This window comes from Balaenoptera physalus (assembly GCF_965194825.1).
Source record: "Balaenoptera physalus genome assembly, chromosome: 3".
NCBI classification, from domain to species: Eukaryota; Metazoa; Chordata; class Mammalia; order Artiodactyla; family Balaenopteridae; genus Balaenoptera; species Balaenoptera physalus.
Window position 1 is genome coordinate 27,458,795 of NC_138890.1, and position 17,282 is coordinate 27,476,076.

At 36.2% G+C, this 17,282-nt stretch overlaps 1 protein-coding gene and 1 long non-coding RNA gene across 7 annotated transcripts in view; one reads left to right on the top strand and one right to left on the bottom strand.

Moving 5' to 3' along the window:
* LOC309658286 overlaps positions 1-16,235 on the top strand; it is a 241,063-nt gene extending 224,828 nt beyond the window's left edge. The window contains exon 2 of the long non-coding RNA XR_014262177.1: positions 9,705-16,235. This is a non-coding gene — a long non-coding RNA (uncharacterized lncRNA). The remainder of the gene's footprint in view (positions 1-9,704) is intronic.
* Positions 1-17,282, bottom strand: part of RANBP17 (RAN binding protein 17) — a 306,501-nt gene that overhangs the window by 76,575 nt on the left and 212,644 nt on the right. For all 6 annotated transcript variants that reach the window (XR_014262049.1, XM_082456403.1, XM_082456404.1 and 3 more), the window contains 2 exons: positions 8,228-8,291; positions 8,028-8,136 (listed from right to left, as the gene is read on the bottom strand). Coding sequence is in view for 5 of the 6 variants with exons in the window: in XM_082456403.1 (XP_082312529.1) it covers positions 8,028-8,136; positions 8,228-8,291 (173 nt within the window). In the remaining variant the exon portion in view is untranslated. The remainder of the gene's footprint in view (positions 1-8,027; positions 8,137-8,227; positions 8,292-17,282) is intronic.

Consider the following 17,282-nt stretch of genomic DNA (forward strand, 5'->3'; position numbering starts at 1 on the left):
CTTAACATACGAATGCTCAGAGCAGCATTATCATAATAGCCAAAAGGTGGAAACAACCCAACTGTTCATCAACTGATAAATGGATAAACAAAATGTGGTATATCTGTACAATGGAATATTAGTCAGCCAGAAAAAGAAATGAAGTACTGATGTATGCTAAAATATGGATAAGCCTCAAAAACATTATGGTACATGAAAGAAGCCAGATACAAAGGTCACATATTATATGATTCCACTCACGCTAAATGTCTAGAATGGGCAAATCCATAGAGACAGATAGTAGATTAGTGGCTGCCAGGAGCTGGGGGTAGGGGTAATGAGGAGTGACTACTTTAAGGTACAGGCTTTCTTTCTGGGGTGATGAACATATTATGGAATCAGATAATGGTGACAGTTACACACCTTGTGAATATTCTAAATACCACTGAATTATACACTTTCACAGGATGAATTTTATGGTATGAGAATGTCACCGCCCCCCCAAAACCACCACGACCAAAAATCTAGGTTTGCTTCCCCCCTTAAATGTAAACAGTGCAACTTCTCATTTCCTCAAATTCAAATGCTAATTGCAGCTGGGTTACTGGGGGGTTGGGGGAGTGGCCAAGGAGAAGCAAGTAGTAATAAATGATGGTAGCCAACAGTTACTGAGGATTTATTGTACGATATGTATCGTGTGAAATACTTCGATATTAGTGATAGGTCAGTATAGTAGGCTGAATAATGGCCCTCCAAAGATGTCTACATCCTAATCCTTGGAATCTGTGAGTATGCTAGGTTATATGACAAAGGAGAATTAAGGTTGCAATCAACTGACTTAAAAATAGAAGATTATTCTGGGTTATCCAGGTGGGTCCAATGTAATCGCAAAGGTCCGTGAAAGTGTTAGAGAGAAGCAGAAGGGGAAAATCAGAGAGATGGCAGCATGAGAAGAATTTGACCAATCTTGGAAAAGGGGGCCATGAGCCAAGGAAAGCAGGTAACCTTAAGTTGCAAAAGGCAAGGGGACAGATTCTTCCTCAGAGCCTCCAGAAAGGAACACTGCCCTGCTAATACCTTGATTTTAGCCCAATGAGACCCATTTGGGACTTCCGACCCCCAGAATTACAAAATAATAAATCTATAATATTTAAGCCATTAAGTTTGTAGTAATTTGTTAAAATAGTAATAGGAAACTAATACATCAGTAAAGATCAGGTCTAATGCCATGAAGCTCTTAATGAGAATTAAGAGGAGAGGCAAACAAGGAGATACAGAGACAGTGAGTGAAGAAAATACAGCTGACCCTCCATATCCATAAGTTCCACATCCTCAGATTCAACCTACCAGAGACCAGAAATATTCAGGAAAAAAAAATTCTAGAAAGTTCCAAAAAGCAAAACTTGAATCTGCCATGGCTGGCAACTATTTACCTAGCATTTACATCGTATTAGGTATTATAATTAACCTAGAGATGACTGAAAGTATACAGGAGGATGTGTGTAGGTTATTTGCAAAACTACGACATTTTATATAAGGGACTTGAGCAAATGCAAATTTTGGTATGGGGGGGCGGGGTGTCCTGGAACTAAGCCCCTGTGTATACTGAGGGACAACTGTAACCCGTTTAAAACCAAGTACCAATGGGTAATCTCGTAAGAGCCAGTGACTTCTGCAGGTCTAGGCCCATATCATCTGCTGTTCCCCAGCACTTTATTAGGATAGCACTTCTAAAGTTCTATTAGAGGGGCTTCCCTGGCGGTGCAGTGGTTGAGAATCCGCCTGCCAATGCAGGGGACACGGGTTTGAGCCCAGGTCCAGGAAGATCCCACATGCCGCGGAGCAACTCAGCCCACGAGCCACAACTACTGAAGCCTGAAGCCTGCGCACCTAGAGCCTGTGGCTCTGCAACGAGAGAAGCCACCACAATGAGAAGCCTGCGCACCGCAACGAACAGTAGCCCCCGCTCGCCGCAACTAGAGAAAGCCCAAGTGCAGCAACAAAGACCCAACGCAGCCAAAAATAAAAATAAATAAATTTCTATTAGAAAAAGGCTTGAGAAATGTGCATGGCTAGATTTAACTTGGGCCCAAATTTGGTCTTCATTTCAGTTTCCCTCTAAACTGCCTAGGAGTTTTAGCTGGCTTTGAAGTAACTTATGGTTTTGGGCAGGGCAGGATGTTTTAGTATCAGTCATGAAGTGTCATCAGCTCTTGCTTCTACAGGAAAATAATAGCCCAAATTCTAAAGGTAGAGTAGCTGCGTAAAGGGTATTGGATCTGCCTCATTTTGAGGACCCAGTGTCAGTCAGTGCCCCTAACAGTGTATTTAATCAAATATCTGTCATGATTAATACATACTGAGTACTTGTTTTGTGAAAGGAATTGTTCCAGGTCCTTTCACACATGTTTATCTTATTTAAGCCACATGACAGCTCTTCAAAGTAGATATCTCCATTTAATAGATGAGAAAATTGAGGCACCCTTTAATTCCTCTCCCTAGGGAACCAGAATGTTTATTTTAGTTCCCAGAAGAAAAATACACTGCCTACTGCAGACTACTTACTCCTTTTCTAGCAAACCTATCCTCAAAGTTTCATCCCTGAAGCATCTCATTCCCTGGGGTGCTCTGGACTCTCTACCCTCAAAACCAGGTAAGTTATTAACACTGGATCTGGACTTAATGGGCTGCTTTCTGCCTACAGGGCCAGCTAATTAGTCTTAATTATCTCATTACAGATTCTAAGTATTTCCAGCTGCTTTTTTACCCCTATTGCCCACTTCCCCTCCCCCCACCAAATGTCTATTTTCCAGATAGTCTGTGCCAAGTCATGGACACAGGTGATATATTGATGTATTCTTCCTATTTATCAGAACATCAGCTATTTCTGATCAAGCTTCTCACTTTCTAAATCCTCCTGGGATATCTACCTCTGTGTTCTTTTTTCCATGAGAAGAAATATGCTTTAGCCAGTTATCAGACATAAGAACAAATTTCAAAAACTACATTTGACTTTCACTGACCACAGAACTGTAATATACAAATAATAAACATGAATCTTATCTGTTTGACAGAAGTTTGGAAAGTAATCCCTTCTCCCTTCTTCTCACTGCCCCCGAACCTCAAATCAATCATTCAGTCCAAATAGTTCAAATACAAATGAAGAAGAAAAAGTTACACTGCCTAATTGATTGAGAATGTGAAAGGCAAAGTAACAGTTTAGCAGAAGTGAATGAGAATATGTGGTCAGAGGGCTACAAGTTATATGACTGACCTTCCGCAAGTCATTTAATCTATCCGTACCTCACTTTTCTAACGGATAAACAATGCAATAATACCTATTTCATGTGGGCTGTCCTGAAGATCAAATAGGAAAATGTATGTCAAAGTGGTCTGCAAACTATAACTTTGTAAACAAACGTTAGTTATTATTAATAAAGAAAAGGAAGTTTCTTTCCTCAGCGTATTTTTACTTCTATCTTTAGTAGCTATTTCTAGAATACTCTTCCCTTTTTATTCACGTCATTTACTTGCTATTTAAACTTTTTCAAATTTAAGCTAGAGGTATCTTCAGGTGCCAATTACCTATTATAAGCCACAAAAGTAGATGGATACTATGCTACCTTCATCCCTAAAGAGAGACTCTCTCTTAATGTCTATAAACACCATTTTAATATTAGTATCCCCGTGATCATTAAAAGTATGACTGCTCGTTAGAGTTTGAATATCTGAGGAAGGTACTACTCAGATCCCATCAACATGCGTCTCATCTGAGCAGTTCAAGATAAGGTGCAATCATAAAGTGTCCAAGGAAAATAAACTATGACACCGAGCAATTCTAAATCTGTGGTTGGTAAAAACTTAATTTGCAACTAACAATATTTAGTTCTCTACAAAACAAAATGCTTTGTTGTAGCTCTTTCCCACACTTCCCCTCTGCAATATTTGTCAACTGAATCACCTCCATTCAAATTAAACAAAATAGAAGGTTTTTATTTATTCAAGTATTTTACACTGAACAGCTCCCTGGAGCTGTTCACCATTTACTGACTCGGGTAATACTATCTTTCCTTTAGTTTATTAGATTGACAAAGTTAATTTAAAAATAACCTTGGGAACTTTAAGTGATTCTTGGTCAGTCACTATTTTCTCCTGTATGTATGCTATCTCATGAAGGGATTTTTTTGCATTAATTTTTTTTTCTTTCTCTCTCTCTCTTTTTTTTTAAAATTAATTAATTTATTTTTGGCCGCGTTGGGTCTTTGTTGCTGCGTGCAGGCTTTTCTCTAGTTGCGGCAAGCGGGGGCTACTCTTCGTTGCGGTGCACGGGCTTCTCATTGCGGTGGCTTCTCTTGTTGGGGAGCACGGGCTCTAGGCGCGTGGGCTTCAGTAGTTGTGGCTCGCGGGCCCTACAGCGCAGGCTCAGTAGTTGTCGCGCACGGCCTTAGTTGCTCCGCGGCATGTGGGATCTTCCCCGACCAGGGCTCGAACCCGTGTCCCCTGCATTGGCAGGCGGATTCTTAACCACTGCGCCACCAGGGAAGCCCTGCATTAATTTTTATAATTTCTTAGAATACAAAAAATACGTGGCCAACATGAAACATCATCATTCTGACGATGAAATGCTTTCAATTCTGTTCTTTATACAAGTGAACATTTCGTCTAGTTTAGCCAAGGAGCAATTTGATAAAGTGGTACAACTGTTTATTGTCAACACCCTCCCCCCCATTTTAATCTGAAATACAACCTGGGGCACATAGCCTCTAATTAAATTCATACAAAGTACAAATTATTGAATAGAAACCAAAATGCATTTCAAAGTAAACAGCAATTAATGTGACACCCAATTTCTTCACCTTTTTTAATCACTCCAATGTGCAGGGCTTATACACAAAGCATATTCAATTTCTTTTGTAGGATTCAATTAGAATATACTTTATATTTCAATCCAAGAATCACATCCAATGCTTTGCAAGCAGGTTGGTTAGGTGTTTTTTCTATGTGATTCTTACCAAAAAAAAAAAAATCACTGATATAAAAAGTTCCTCTTCAAATTTTTGTTTAATTTGAGAAGAATTCTCATGATCTAGTATTTCTCTCACTTAATACATGGATCTGTGCTTCTTTTGACAACATCACTACCTGTTCTTTCCTTGTTTCCATGACAGTGAACACCCAATAGAAAACTATAGAGCCATCTATATAGGAATTCTGACAGCAACATCCAGTCAATCTAGTTTGTGAGACAAGGCTTCAAATAATAAAACTGTGTTCAGCAGCACTCAACAAATGATTGTCTGTAAAGTAATAACTTGAACAGAGAGCAACAAGTGACTAATCGAGCACAAGAGTGGCCAAGTGTAGCTAATCACTTGCGAAAGTAATCAGCCACTTGATTTTTGTCTTGGAGAGCCCAATGATCAAACTACTCCCAGAGAGAACACAGCAGGCTGATTTCAGGAGCCATGATTATGGCATTCTGGTTACAGTATACTTGTGTGTCATTCATTCGCCAAATACTAACTGAGCACCTACAATGTAGAGATACTGGGATTGGTACTAGAAAATATGAAGAAGGCAAAGTCTATACCCTAAAGGAGCTCAACATATTTTGGGAAGAAGAGCAACTCTGGTTCGTAACAGGGGAAGGAAGCTCTGATAATATATACCACAAATCATCACTTGATGCTTACCATACACGTTTATTTTTAAAAGTGAAAAACACTAATAAATAAAAAAGTTTCTTTTCAAACAGTGTACAAGTTCCATGAGTGTAGCTGCTACTGTTTTTACTTTTATCTATTCCCAGATTCAATTTACTTACATTGAGCATCTACCATGTACCAGGTACTTCCACACAGCCTGTCTTTCCTTTTTCCCAAGGTATCTAAAAACTGCTTTCAGTGTAACAGATATTTACCTTTAAAAAAAAGCTCTGAACCAAAAAATTTCAATTTATACTTTATATGTTCTTGGGTTAAATATTTCAAAGGAATCTAATCGTGAGAAACCTAATAAAACCCTATTATTCAATTACATATTTTTACTTCAGTTTCTCATACCTCACAGTTTACATTAAGCAATACTAAATAAAAGTAGTCTTCAAAAAGGCAGCGTGCGATGCAGGGTCTTTCTGGGCATCATCATGACTATCAATTATCAATGCAAAGATAAGTGCAGTAGTGCTGTAAATACTGACAGTGCTATCCTGTTGTTTAAGCTACCACAGATTTATGAGGGCTCCTTTTGTCCATAATGGCCGTACAAAAAAGGATCTTGACTCATTCCATTTCCAGGTCCTGAAGATGTGCGTGACATGAACCTCCTTCTAGGAAATTTCCTTTAGCTAGTTCTGTTTAACTTTGGTCTCCCTGCTTCTTTCACTCTGTTTGACAGGTCATTAAAAGAGCATTTTTAAGGCTTAGTAAACAAATTAAGTCTAGACAAGGGTGTTACTATCTCCTTTAATGCTTGGACAACAGGGAAAGCAAGAAGGCTAGCTCCTTGAGGGCAGGGGCCAGTATGCCTGACTGGTCTTTGTCTTGCCCTCAGACCTCAGCACAAGGTGCTCTCTAGATGATTATGGAGGACGATGACAAAGAGTCTGGGCTGCTCTTCTGCTCTCCAAGGCAGCAGCTGAGAGGTAATACAGGCCGGTGTGCAGCATGCAAAGCTGTCACTCAGACCCTCCATTTGCCTAAGGTAGCAGATGATTGGGTTTTGCATGCCTGGTTTACACTCTTCAAATATTTATAGACAGTTTTCTTTGCCTCAAGCTCTACTTGTCACTTAGCCAAGTTTTACATACATGGTTCTTTTAATCTTTCTTTAGAAATCAATCCCACTAAGCTCCTTAGTCATTCTAGTTGTATTTTTCTCAACTTTTGGCTGTTTGTCTTTCTGGTGACTTATTCTGTTGAAATGCATGAAAATAACATACATATGGAGCAGAGAAGGGTTTAGTCACCTTTCCATTACAAGGGTCAATGCCTTTTACATACAAAATGAAATTATTTATCCCTTTTCCTTATGTATGATCATGTTTTAAAAAAAATCATGTTTAAGTTGATAGATCAATTAATACATTGCAAGAGAAAGGAAGAAAAAGTATCACCAGTCTTACATTTTCTAAGGATGATATCATATTGTCATTGATTGAATTCTCTCATATGTCTATAAACCGATTAATTTAACCTGCAGTATCCAAACATGGGGGAAAATGGGAATCCAGAACAACGTGCTCAACACAGAGAGGCTTAAGTGCCCATTTTAAGGTAGCTAGCTATCTACCTGTGGATACTTCTGGCTAACTTCAGCTTTTCAATGAAACAAAAACAAGCTAATTTTTCCCATTAGAAAAGTAATACAGTAAGGAAAATTTCAAGTAACCAGAAATGAGGAAAAGTCACCTATAGTGCACTACTCAAAGACAACATTTAACATTTTTGAAGAATTTCATTTAAGCTTTTTTTTTTGATGCGTTGTTTTTTCCCTCCCAATGGGCATGCTCATAATCATTTGCACAGTTCAATAGCTTACTTTTTTGCTTAATATTATAACATAAAACTTCATGTATTACTTTGTCTTCAAGTCATAATTTTTAATGACTACAGACTATTCCATCAAGTAGATATGCCATAATTTTATAATTCCCTGTTGTTGGACATTTACATCATTGCCATTTTTTTTCTAGATTAAATGGCATTACAAAGAAACTCCTTGTTTATAAAGCTTTTCTGTATTTACGATTATTCTTTGATTTTGTAGCAGTACAATTAATGGATCAAAGGATACCCAGAAAATCAGTTTTGAAGTAAAGAGTTAATACAAGTACTATTTGAAGTGAAAAACACCACCTTATATACAAAAATTTGCCTTTTGGCTCTAATGCTAACAAGTGAATGCTCAAATCTCGGAAAGTTGTAGAAAACTGTCAAAGATGGCAAATTCCAATAAGTTAAATGCGGTACTCACAAATATGACACTTCTTTATTCACACAAGTATACTGTTGACCCCTTATTAATTAAGCTTAAATTCTTAACCTTACCTAGATCTACCATCAGAAGACGAGTGAGGGCTGTGTAGAAGGTTGTTCGGCACCTGAAGTCACTGAGACTGTAACTGTCACTGATGCCAAGAAAGGGGAAGTGTTCACTCTGATGAAAGCAAGAGAGCATCCAAAGTTACTAAGCTTTACCTAAACTACCCGGAAAACTCTAGTCATTAATTAAAGGAAATAAGACTCACCGTGTGATTTTTTAACATGAATTTCACGGCATCTATCTTCACAAGTTTTTTTAAAAGGATATAGGTAATAGAAGTTAAGGAATCTGGGGAAATACAATTGTCTTATCAATAAGTAATAGATCAAAAAATAACACTGAACTATAATGGCATCAGTTTCTATTTATGAAGAAAAAATATTTTTTCTAAAGAGTATTACTCCTATAGAAATGCCTTACATTCTGTTAAGAATGATAATCCATTATTAACCAGTGCAATTACTTTTCCTATCTTATACATATTCTAGTTATGGAAAGGAAGAATGACTTTTATAATTAAGACAAAAACTTTACTATTAAAGCCTTGATAGTGGAAAATTAAAACTGACCCTTTTTACATTTTGGGTGTAACTTGGAACTTCTTTTCACTTAATATTATTTTATAAAAAATAATTATGAAAGATCCATAATAGGCTATCAAGAAAGAGAAAATTATTCAATTCTAAGAAACATGAGCTCAGTTAGTAGAAATCTAAGGAAGTTCTGTTTTAGATGAAGAAAATCAGAATACAATTAGGAGAATGCAGCAGATTGCATGTCCTCAAGTGTTGAAGGACAGGTTTAAAGGGCCTAATATTTCTCAAGTGCCTACTAGCTGTAAGGCATTTTATATTTGTTAACCCACCTAATCTTCATAATTACATTGTTAAATATTATTTATTATGTCTAATCTGTGGATAAGAAAACAGAAGCTCAGAGAAATTAAGTTACTTGCCCAAGATTACACATCTATGGACTGAGAGTGCTGACATTTGACCTGAGGTTTGATTACAAAGGCTGTGTTCTTTCTACTGTACCACATTATCACCTGAACAGTTCAACTCAGAATGAGAATAGAGTTGAAAAATCACAAACATGATCACAAAGCCTGAATAATTTCTGGTTAATGCCATCATCAAAGAAGGGCTGAAGTGGGTTCTAAGAACATCTATTCAGGACACAGACACCCTCTGCTCTTACTTAGGGTTTACCCTAAGTGTTTTCTAGTCATGTGTCTCCTACTCTAGCTAGGGCACCTCTTGGGCATTCCCTACATACTTACTCACACCCTTCTTCAAGCCGTAATAATCTTACATGGTTCCATTTATGTCCCAATGAAAACACTGGCTCTTTTCCTTCACATCATCCCCAAATGCAGATGTATATTAACTCTGTACAGTGGGGCTGATAAGCCTAATTTAAAATTTTAGTCACTCAGGTGTGGGTGTAAAAGAGTAGAAAATGCACTGCAACAAAAGTTAGGAAACCTGGGCTTTCAGCTTGACTATACCATTCAATCAGCTGGATGAGAGTCTGAGTACTATACTCAGCGACTCTTAGCCTTAGTTTTCCTCTTCAGCAAACGAGGATATACCCAAGCTATCTTGGGTTGTGAGGCCTGTTGTAAGGATCAGATGATGCAAATGTCTTTGCTAACTGTAAATGAGAGAGGAGATACAAAGAAGCAGAGAATGAGGGCTTCCCTGGTGACGCAGTGGTTGAGAATCTGCCTGCCAATGCAAGGCACACGGGTTCGAGCCCTGGTCTGGGAAGATCCCACATGCCGCGGAGCAACTAGGCCCGTGAGCCACAACTACTGAGCCTGCACGTCTGGAGCCTGTGCTCCGCAACAAGAGAGGCCGCGATAGTGAGAGGCCCGCGCACCGCGATGAAGAGTGGCCCCCACTTGCCGCAACTAGAGAAAGCCCTCGCACAGAAACGAAGACCCAACACAGCCATAAATAAATAAATAAATAAATTAATTAATAAAATTAAAAAAAAAAAGAAGCAGAGAATGAACATTTACAGAATGCTTACTACTTGCAAGGTTAATTCTCACAATCCCATGAGATAGATTCTATTTTTCAAATGAGGAAACAAACTCAAACAATGAAATAAAACTTTCCAAAAGACAGGCAATTAGGATGATTTACATTCAAGCCCCTCTGACTCTAAGGCAACCCATTCCAGTTGCACAGTAAGCAACTGTATATTTTGCTTATTTGTACATTATACTGTAAACTTTCTAAGGGCAGTGGCCGCATGTATGCATTTTCCTCAGTACACTGCTCTCAGTGGGTGCTCGACGCACCATGTGTTTCTGGAAGGTTGAAACAAGATCAGGGCTGATAGGTAGCAAGTCCTTCCCTGCTTACAAAGATGCAGATTTGATGATTTTTTCCAGTGTAAATCACTGAGTAGAAGAATTGCCACTCAAACTTCACTCGGTTAAACAGCGGTGGGGATCAATAAGCTAAGAAATATCTTAAGTAATTACCAAATACAATTCTCTTACAATTGCAAAGTTAAAAGTGACAGGGTCTATGGGTAATAAGAATGCTGCCATTAATAGGAATCTTCCTGTCAGTGCTGCTAATAAACAGCAAGTCATGTTTTGACAATAGAATATTTATGGTAGCAATAAACAGAACATTTACAGGAAGAATCTCATATGCCAAAGACACATTTTCTGCAGAATTGCATCTGTGCACTTTGTACCAAGGCCAGCCTCACGGCCTTTTAATTACCTTCTAAAGAAAAAAAAAAAAGATTAAGAGTGAATTTTTTAACTTTTTTCAATAAAGAAAAAAATGAGCGTTCATCTGAATATTTATATTCCCCTATAGGAATTCAATTCAAAGCTAGTTATGGTCCTTAAGAGGATCTGTAATTTTTTTAAGAAGGTAAATGGATACATCATCATTATAATCTTCATTCTTCTCTAAGAGACTAGGGTTCTTGTAAGTTGCACCATTTTAGTTGGGTGGCAGTACCAGGTTAGATTTCAGAGGCCTGTTGACAACAGTTTTTAACAGTACACGTGGTAATGGTGGTTAACAGTAACAACAGTAGTAGAAGTCCAGTAGAGTAAGAGAACTTAATAAAGGTCCCACATGGAACTTATAAATGGTAGAGCCAAGATTCAAATCCAAAGTTCAAAGGTCTGTGTGACTTGAAAGTATAAGCTCTTTTTACTAGGCTATCTCATATCCATTTGATTTTAAAGATGCCAAATGATTCTACAGAGATCACTAGCTTCTTGAGATACAACTGAAACTGGAACTAGGTCCCAGAAGCGACAGGGAAACTGTTCTTTTAGGATGCATCAACTCATTAGTGAGCCTTCATCACATCCAGGACTGAGCAAACTCCATAACCTGGCCGATACTAACTTACAAACAAAATGCTCATAAAATTTCTGTCTGTATCCACGTGGTTATGAAACCACTGACGAAGGTGAAGATGGCCTTACTGATAGTTAGCATGACAAATGGAGAAAGGCAAGAAAAAGTTGAAAGAATGGTATATCTTAGAGATGGTCAAAATTTTGAAAACTGCATCCTTTGAAAAGAAGGATAACCAAATTGAGAATGCCCTGGTTTCTTAAGTTACAGGTACCATACACTTTAGCAGCTAAGGGGCACAGGAGCACCAAGTATGACTTCAATTCATGCTATCAAGTCTTTGCTGAGGAACACCATATTTCCTCAATCCTAAACCACCACTGATTATAAAAAACATCCTTATTATATGAGCTACTATGAAAGAAAAAGTATTTTAAAATATCATCAACTATAAAACAGTTTATTTACAGAAGTGTTAAAATGTGACGAAATTTCTGTTTTAGAATCAAAGAAGTAGTATATTAGGTGCATGATATTCACTAAGCACAAGAGGGTGGATAATGGTATTGATCTAGGCAATTATGTAAAAGCCATACATATTTCCAAATATTATAGATAGAATTAGATCCTGATGATAGAAGAAAGTTCACAGATAAGAAAATTACCTGTTGGAAATTACTGTAGGTAATATAGTGTAAATATACTGTAGGTATATAGTATAATTACTGAAATATTAATTTAGCTATTTCAAAAGTAGAATTATGCTCATGAACCCTACTAGACTAAAAAAATCCAAACAGGTATAACCAAAATGAAACATCTTAAGGGATACTAATAACTACTTATAAGGAATAAGAGTTAAGGTTTAGTATCTCAGTAGGAGAGGTAACAGTATGTTCAAAAGGCCTGCTACGTGATGAAGTTTTAAAACTATAGAGAAAGGAAACAAGAGTCCTAATCCCTAATAATTTACAACTTAATAGGAGAGAGGACTAGCCAATACTAGGCTATATTATATTAATCACCAGAAATATAGATAAGAACTAGGTGTCCAAGAACATGAAGAAAAAGAAAAGGAACGAAAATGAAGTATTTAGTAGTACCTACTATGTGACTGGATGAGTAGAACCAGGTGCTTTATTATTGTTAGATAACATAGATATACTGTTATGTATTTATTATCTTATTTAATCCTTACAAAATCCTAAGAGATAGGTAATATTCCCTTTCTACAGATGAAGAAACTGACTCTCAGAGAAATTAAATGACTCATTCATGTTCCTTCAGTTAACATAGTGGCTAAGGATTATAACTACTTCAGGATGGCTCTACCAAGTTTTTAGCTAAACCTGAAAATTAGAAGAGACCTAAGTGAGTTACAATGGATCAAATGAAGAGAACAGCACATGTGGTAATTCAGTGAAAGACAATGAAGGGTATCAAGGGGAAGGCAAAAATAAATTTCCTTGGCCCAAGTATAAAGTACAAATTGTGGTTGAGTGGTGGATCAGGAAATTAGTTATGGGAACTCAATAAGTCAAGTACCATTAAAGAACTCAAGTTTAAATCAATAATTTTACTTTGACCCAAGAAGCAAGTGGAAGTGACTCTGGGCTTTTGGGAAGAAAAATGATCAGATCAAAACAATACTCGAGGAAGGTAATCCTGTGAAGCAAGAATAGATAAAGAACTGAGAGCAGGCCTGCATAAGTGGGCTACAGAAGAGGAGTAGAAGATTCTCACCCTTGATGCCAGCACAAACACAAACAAATAGAGCAGATAAATTACGAGATGACTTTTCCAAAGATGATAGAGACAGCAAACAAAGAAATAAATCAACATTTCTTTTGATGAGAAATGTTAATAGAAGTATGCCTGAGGGATGTAGCTGAAACCAGTTTTATTTAACATTCTGAAAACCATCTGGAGATGGTGATATTCGCTGAAATAAAGCAATACATTTTAATACTGTTTCACAAAAGCAGAATTACTACGGTTTATTACTAAATATTTCCTGTAACAGACATACTCGATTTTACTTCCATCCTTCACCCTTATTTCATTCTAGACCCTTGTTTCATCTTTCATCCTTTAGTCTTTCCTAACCCCCCCACCTCATTCAGGATTCACCAAATCCTGGTGTACAGGAACTATGGGAGATAGTCCCAGTCTCAGAGAGTTAGTCTGAAGCCAAATGGAAGGAATTCTTTCTTTAACAGATAACCTGAGCCAGCTTCACGGGCGTCCAGACTATGCACTTGCACAGGGGCCTCTGCTTATAAAGGCCTCTGCTTGGTTCAGTGCTCTGCTGCTGAGGACTTGAAATTCTTAATCATTTATGAACAAGGCACCCCACATTTTCACTTCGTACTGGGCCCCGTGAATTATGTATGTGGTCTTGCAATAACATGATGAAGTTATTAATTCTAAGAATTGTTGAAGTTAACATTATCAATAGGGTAAAGTGAGTTTGGATAAATTCATGAATTTATGTAGAACCCTTTAATGGGGTCTGTTTTTTAAAAGCTAAAGATATTTTGGGTTTTCTCAAACCTTTGAGGATGATGTAATAAGGGCAGCTACCAACAGAGGGCCTAATAGAAAATGAAATTACCTTTCTCATTATTATCTATCTGAAACCCAGAGACATGTAAATGCTATAAATTTTAGTAAACAATGAATTGCAGTAGAAATACTGATCAATTATTTTTCAAAGGAAGAAAAATTTGAAATAATGATTAATAAACAAACAGAATTTTGGATGAAATGTGATACTTCCCTCCCTCTTTCTCAGCATTTAAAATAAGTAAGTTTATTTGATAGCTCTGTATGACCCTTATTCTTGCTCCAGTTTTCCTGGCAGCTTCCTTGTCCTAATCACTTAAACAATCTTACTCCTTTCCCAATTAGATAGAAACTAGAATTTATGACTGGAAATCATTTCAAAGCAGGAAAAAGACCCCCAAGTATTAAACCTAACTGTGGAGGGCTGCCCCAGGACAGAGTCATTTCAACTCTGTGCCTGTTAGAGAAAGCTATTTAGAATCTGGAATTCTTGAAATTTAGTCTTGGAAATTTAAAAAGTACATTAAAAAGTTACTAGATATGTTTGCTAAATGTATCATATATGCCACATGTAATGAATCTGCCGGGAAAACAAACTTTCTCTCCAAAAGGCCACTGGATTTTAAAATTACAATAATCCTACCAATTTAGAAAGCTTCAAATTTACCAACAGAAACCTTGGGGTAAATGCAACAAGGGCTTTCCAGTTAAAATCTGGGGACTTAACGTAATGGTATCCTCCTCACACACATTATTATTTGGAAAACTAGACTATTTCTAAAAACGTCAAGTCCGCCTTTTCCAAGTGAAGACAAATTCCCTTAGAGAAGAGCTTGTAGGAGAAATACCTGACTTTTCTGTTTAGGACATTCAGTTCTATTTTCTGATTAACTTAAGGCAGAAGTCCTCAAAGTATGGTCCTTGAGCCCCCAGCATCACCTGGGAGCTGATGAAAATGCAAATTCTCAGGCCTCAGTCTGACCCCTCCTAAAACAGAAACTCTGGGGGTGGGGGTGGGGTCCAGGAATTTGTATTTTAACAAGAACTCCAGTGATTCTGAGTATCACTAAAGTTTGAGACAGTAACCATTGGGGCCAGGTTACCATTCTTTCCAGGTTACTCTGCCTTAGGCAAGTAAACACACGGCTTTTTAGCGCTTCCTAAAAATGAGGATCTTTTGTGATTTCAATTTCCAAACAAGCAGTCAGATACAAGACCACCAAGTTCAGAGACTGGCTGTGAGGACCATAAATAATGAGTAAGATTCACTCTGGAGAAGACAAAAATAGAAAAAACAAAAAAATAAGTATTCGAAAACATGCATTATAAAAGCAATAAGGAACATTTTGAAATTTTATAGTAAGATAACATGCTTTTCATTTATTTGTTACTAGTATTTTAAATACAAATATTTTGAATATTAATATATAAACATACTTCCATTTATAGAGGCCAAATGGTGATGATTTTTATCTTGCATAACTGTTCCTATTGCTGAAGAGTGTCACCTTATTTTTAACACAGAAATAATGTATTGCTTTAAAATCAGGATTTAAAAACACATTACAATAAAGAAATCGATTAGAAACAACAAAACATGCATTAAGTAACCAGCAACTGCACTGAAATAGATACACCACTCACATATTCCATTATGTAAATGAATTCAAAGATATTTCATGACTGATCAGCTAGAAGGGACATAATGATTTATAATTCAAATAACTGAGCAGTGAAATCAAATTGAGTTAATATATATTTCTAAATATGCAAACCTGAAATAATTGTTAAAAAATATAAATCAATGTACCCAAGTTGAAATTATGCCTATCCCTTGGTTTAAAACGCTAGCTTTTAAACTTTTATCTAATAAGCTTTCTGAAAATACGATTCTTTTATTAACTTCAAAAAAGGAGTGCTCAAAAGCAGTAAGTGACTTGTAAAATAAATGGTTATAATCTTAGGATTAAAGAATATATAAAAGGTATAAGTGATAGGAAAGGATCTTTAATAGCAGATACAAATAAATTAGGCATTATGTAAATCATACAAAAAAACAATACAAATCAAATTAATTTTATATTAGATTTCAATTTCAACCTAAAAAATAGGGGAAATCTAAACATAGATATGTGCTATAAAATAATATAGGCTTCTTTCCAGATAATGTGTTCTCAAAATAATACATTGTGAAAAGGCCAGAGTTTGCAATACTAGGAAGTACTTATAAACCACTTCATATGTTGGAAATAAAGAGTATTTCAGCATTATTATTAAAAAAAAATACAGGTTGAGTTTTTTTTTTAATAAGAAAAAATACATATCTTAAAAAGCCAAAATGACCACTGGAATTGGGTTGTACATCACTTTCCAGTAAAAAGGAAAAACAGCCTGGACAGGTGTAATTTATCATTTTTCTGATTTAATATCAAAGAAATATATTAAAATAATAAAAAGAATCCTGAAATCCTCAAAATTTGTAGTGATAAATAGCCCTCCCTGTCTTTATTGCATTATACCTACTAACAGAAATATTGCATGGTGGATTTTGCCAGACAAGGACGATTATTTTCCAATAAAAAGTTGCATATTAAATTCCAGCACAAAAGTGGGTGTCTAATACTTTGGAAATCTTTTATGGTTTGCCAAGGAACACAATTTTAAACTTAACTAATATAAACATATTCCTGGAGTGAACCTACATTAAAGATTTCCATCCAATGCCACCCATTTTCAGAATGTTGTCCTCATGTTAAAATATCAGCTAATCTTAGTGGTTAACTAAACCAACACTTATTTTTCACAACTCCTATATATTTGATAGCTAACATATAAAAGATCATCTACATACTTCTCTCACATTGGTAGAAACATTATAATAGTATCAACTATAATCTAATAAGAAAGGATGATTCTGGTTTTAGATTTTAAGAATCCGCTAAAGAGAAATCTAAACATTTAATGTGTAATGGGAAATCTTATTTTAGAGTAAATAAGATGTTGATTTGGTAGAGGAAATAATCAAAGAAGAGGTCAAAAACCTTGTAATTCCCTTTCTATTACTCCTTTGTGCCTCTTAACTAGTGAAAATAATATTCGTTTCAACTGAAGACAATGAAGAAATACTGATTCTTAGGAATTCAGTTTTTATAAAATAATATTTTTGGAACACTTTGACTTTCTTAAAATTAGTTACATGTTTTTTTAAAACAAGAATGTCCTGACAATTATGAAAAATTATGGATTAAAACATATGTGGTTTGCGTACTTTCTTATACATCCATTTATAAACCTGGATGGGTATAAACATAATTTTAACCAGTTAGAAATCTATATATCCATATAAATTCA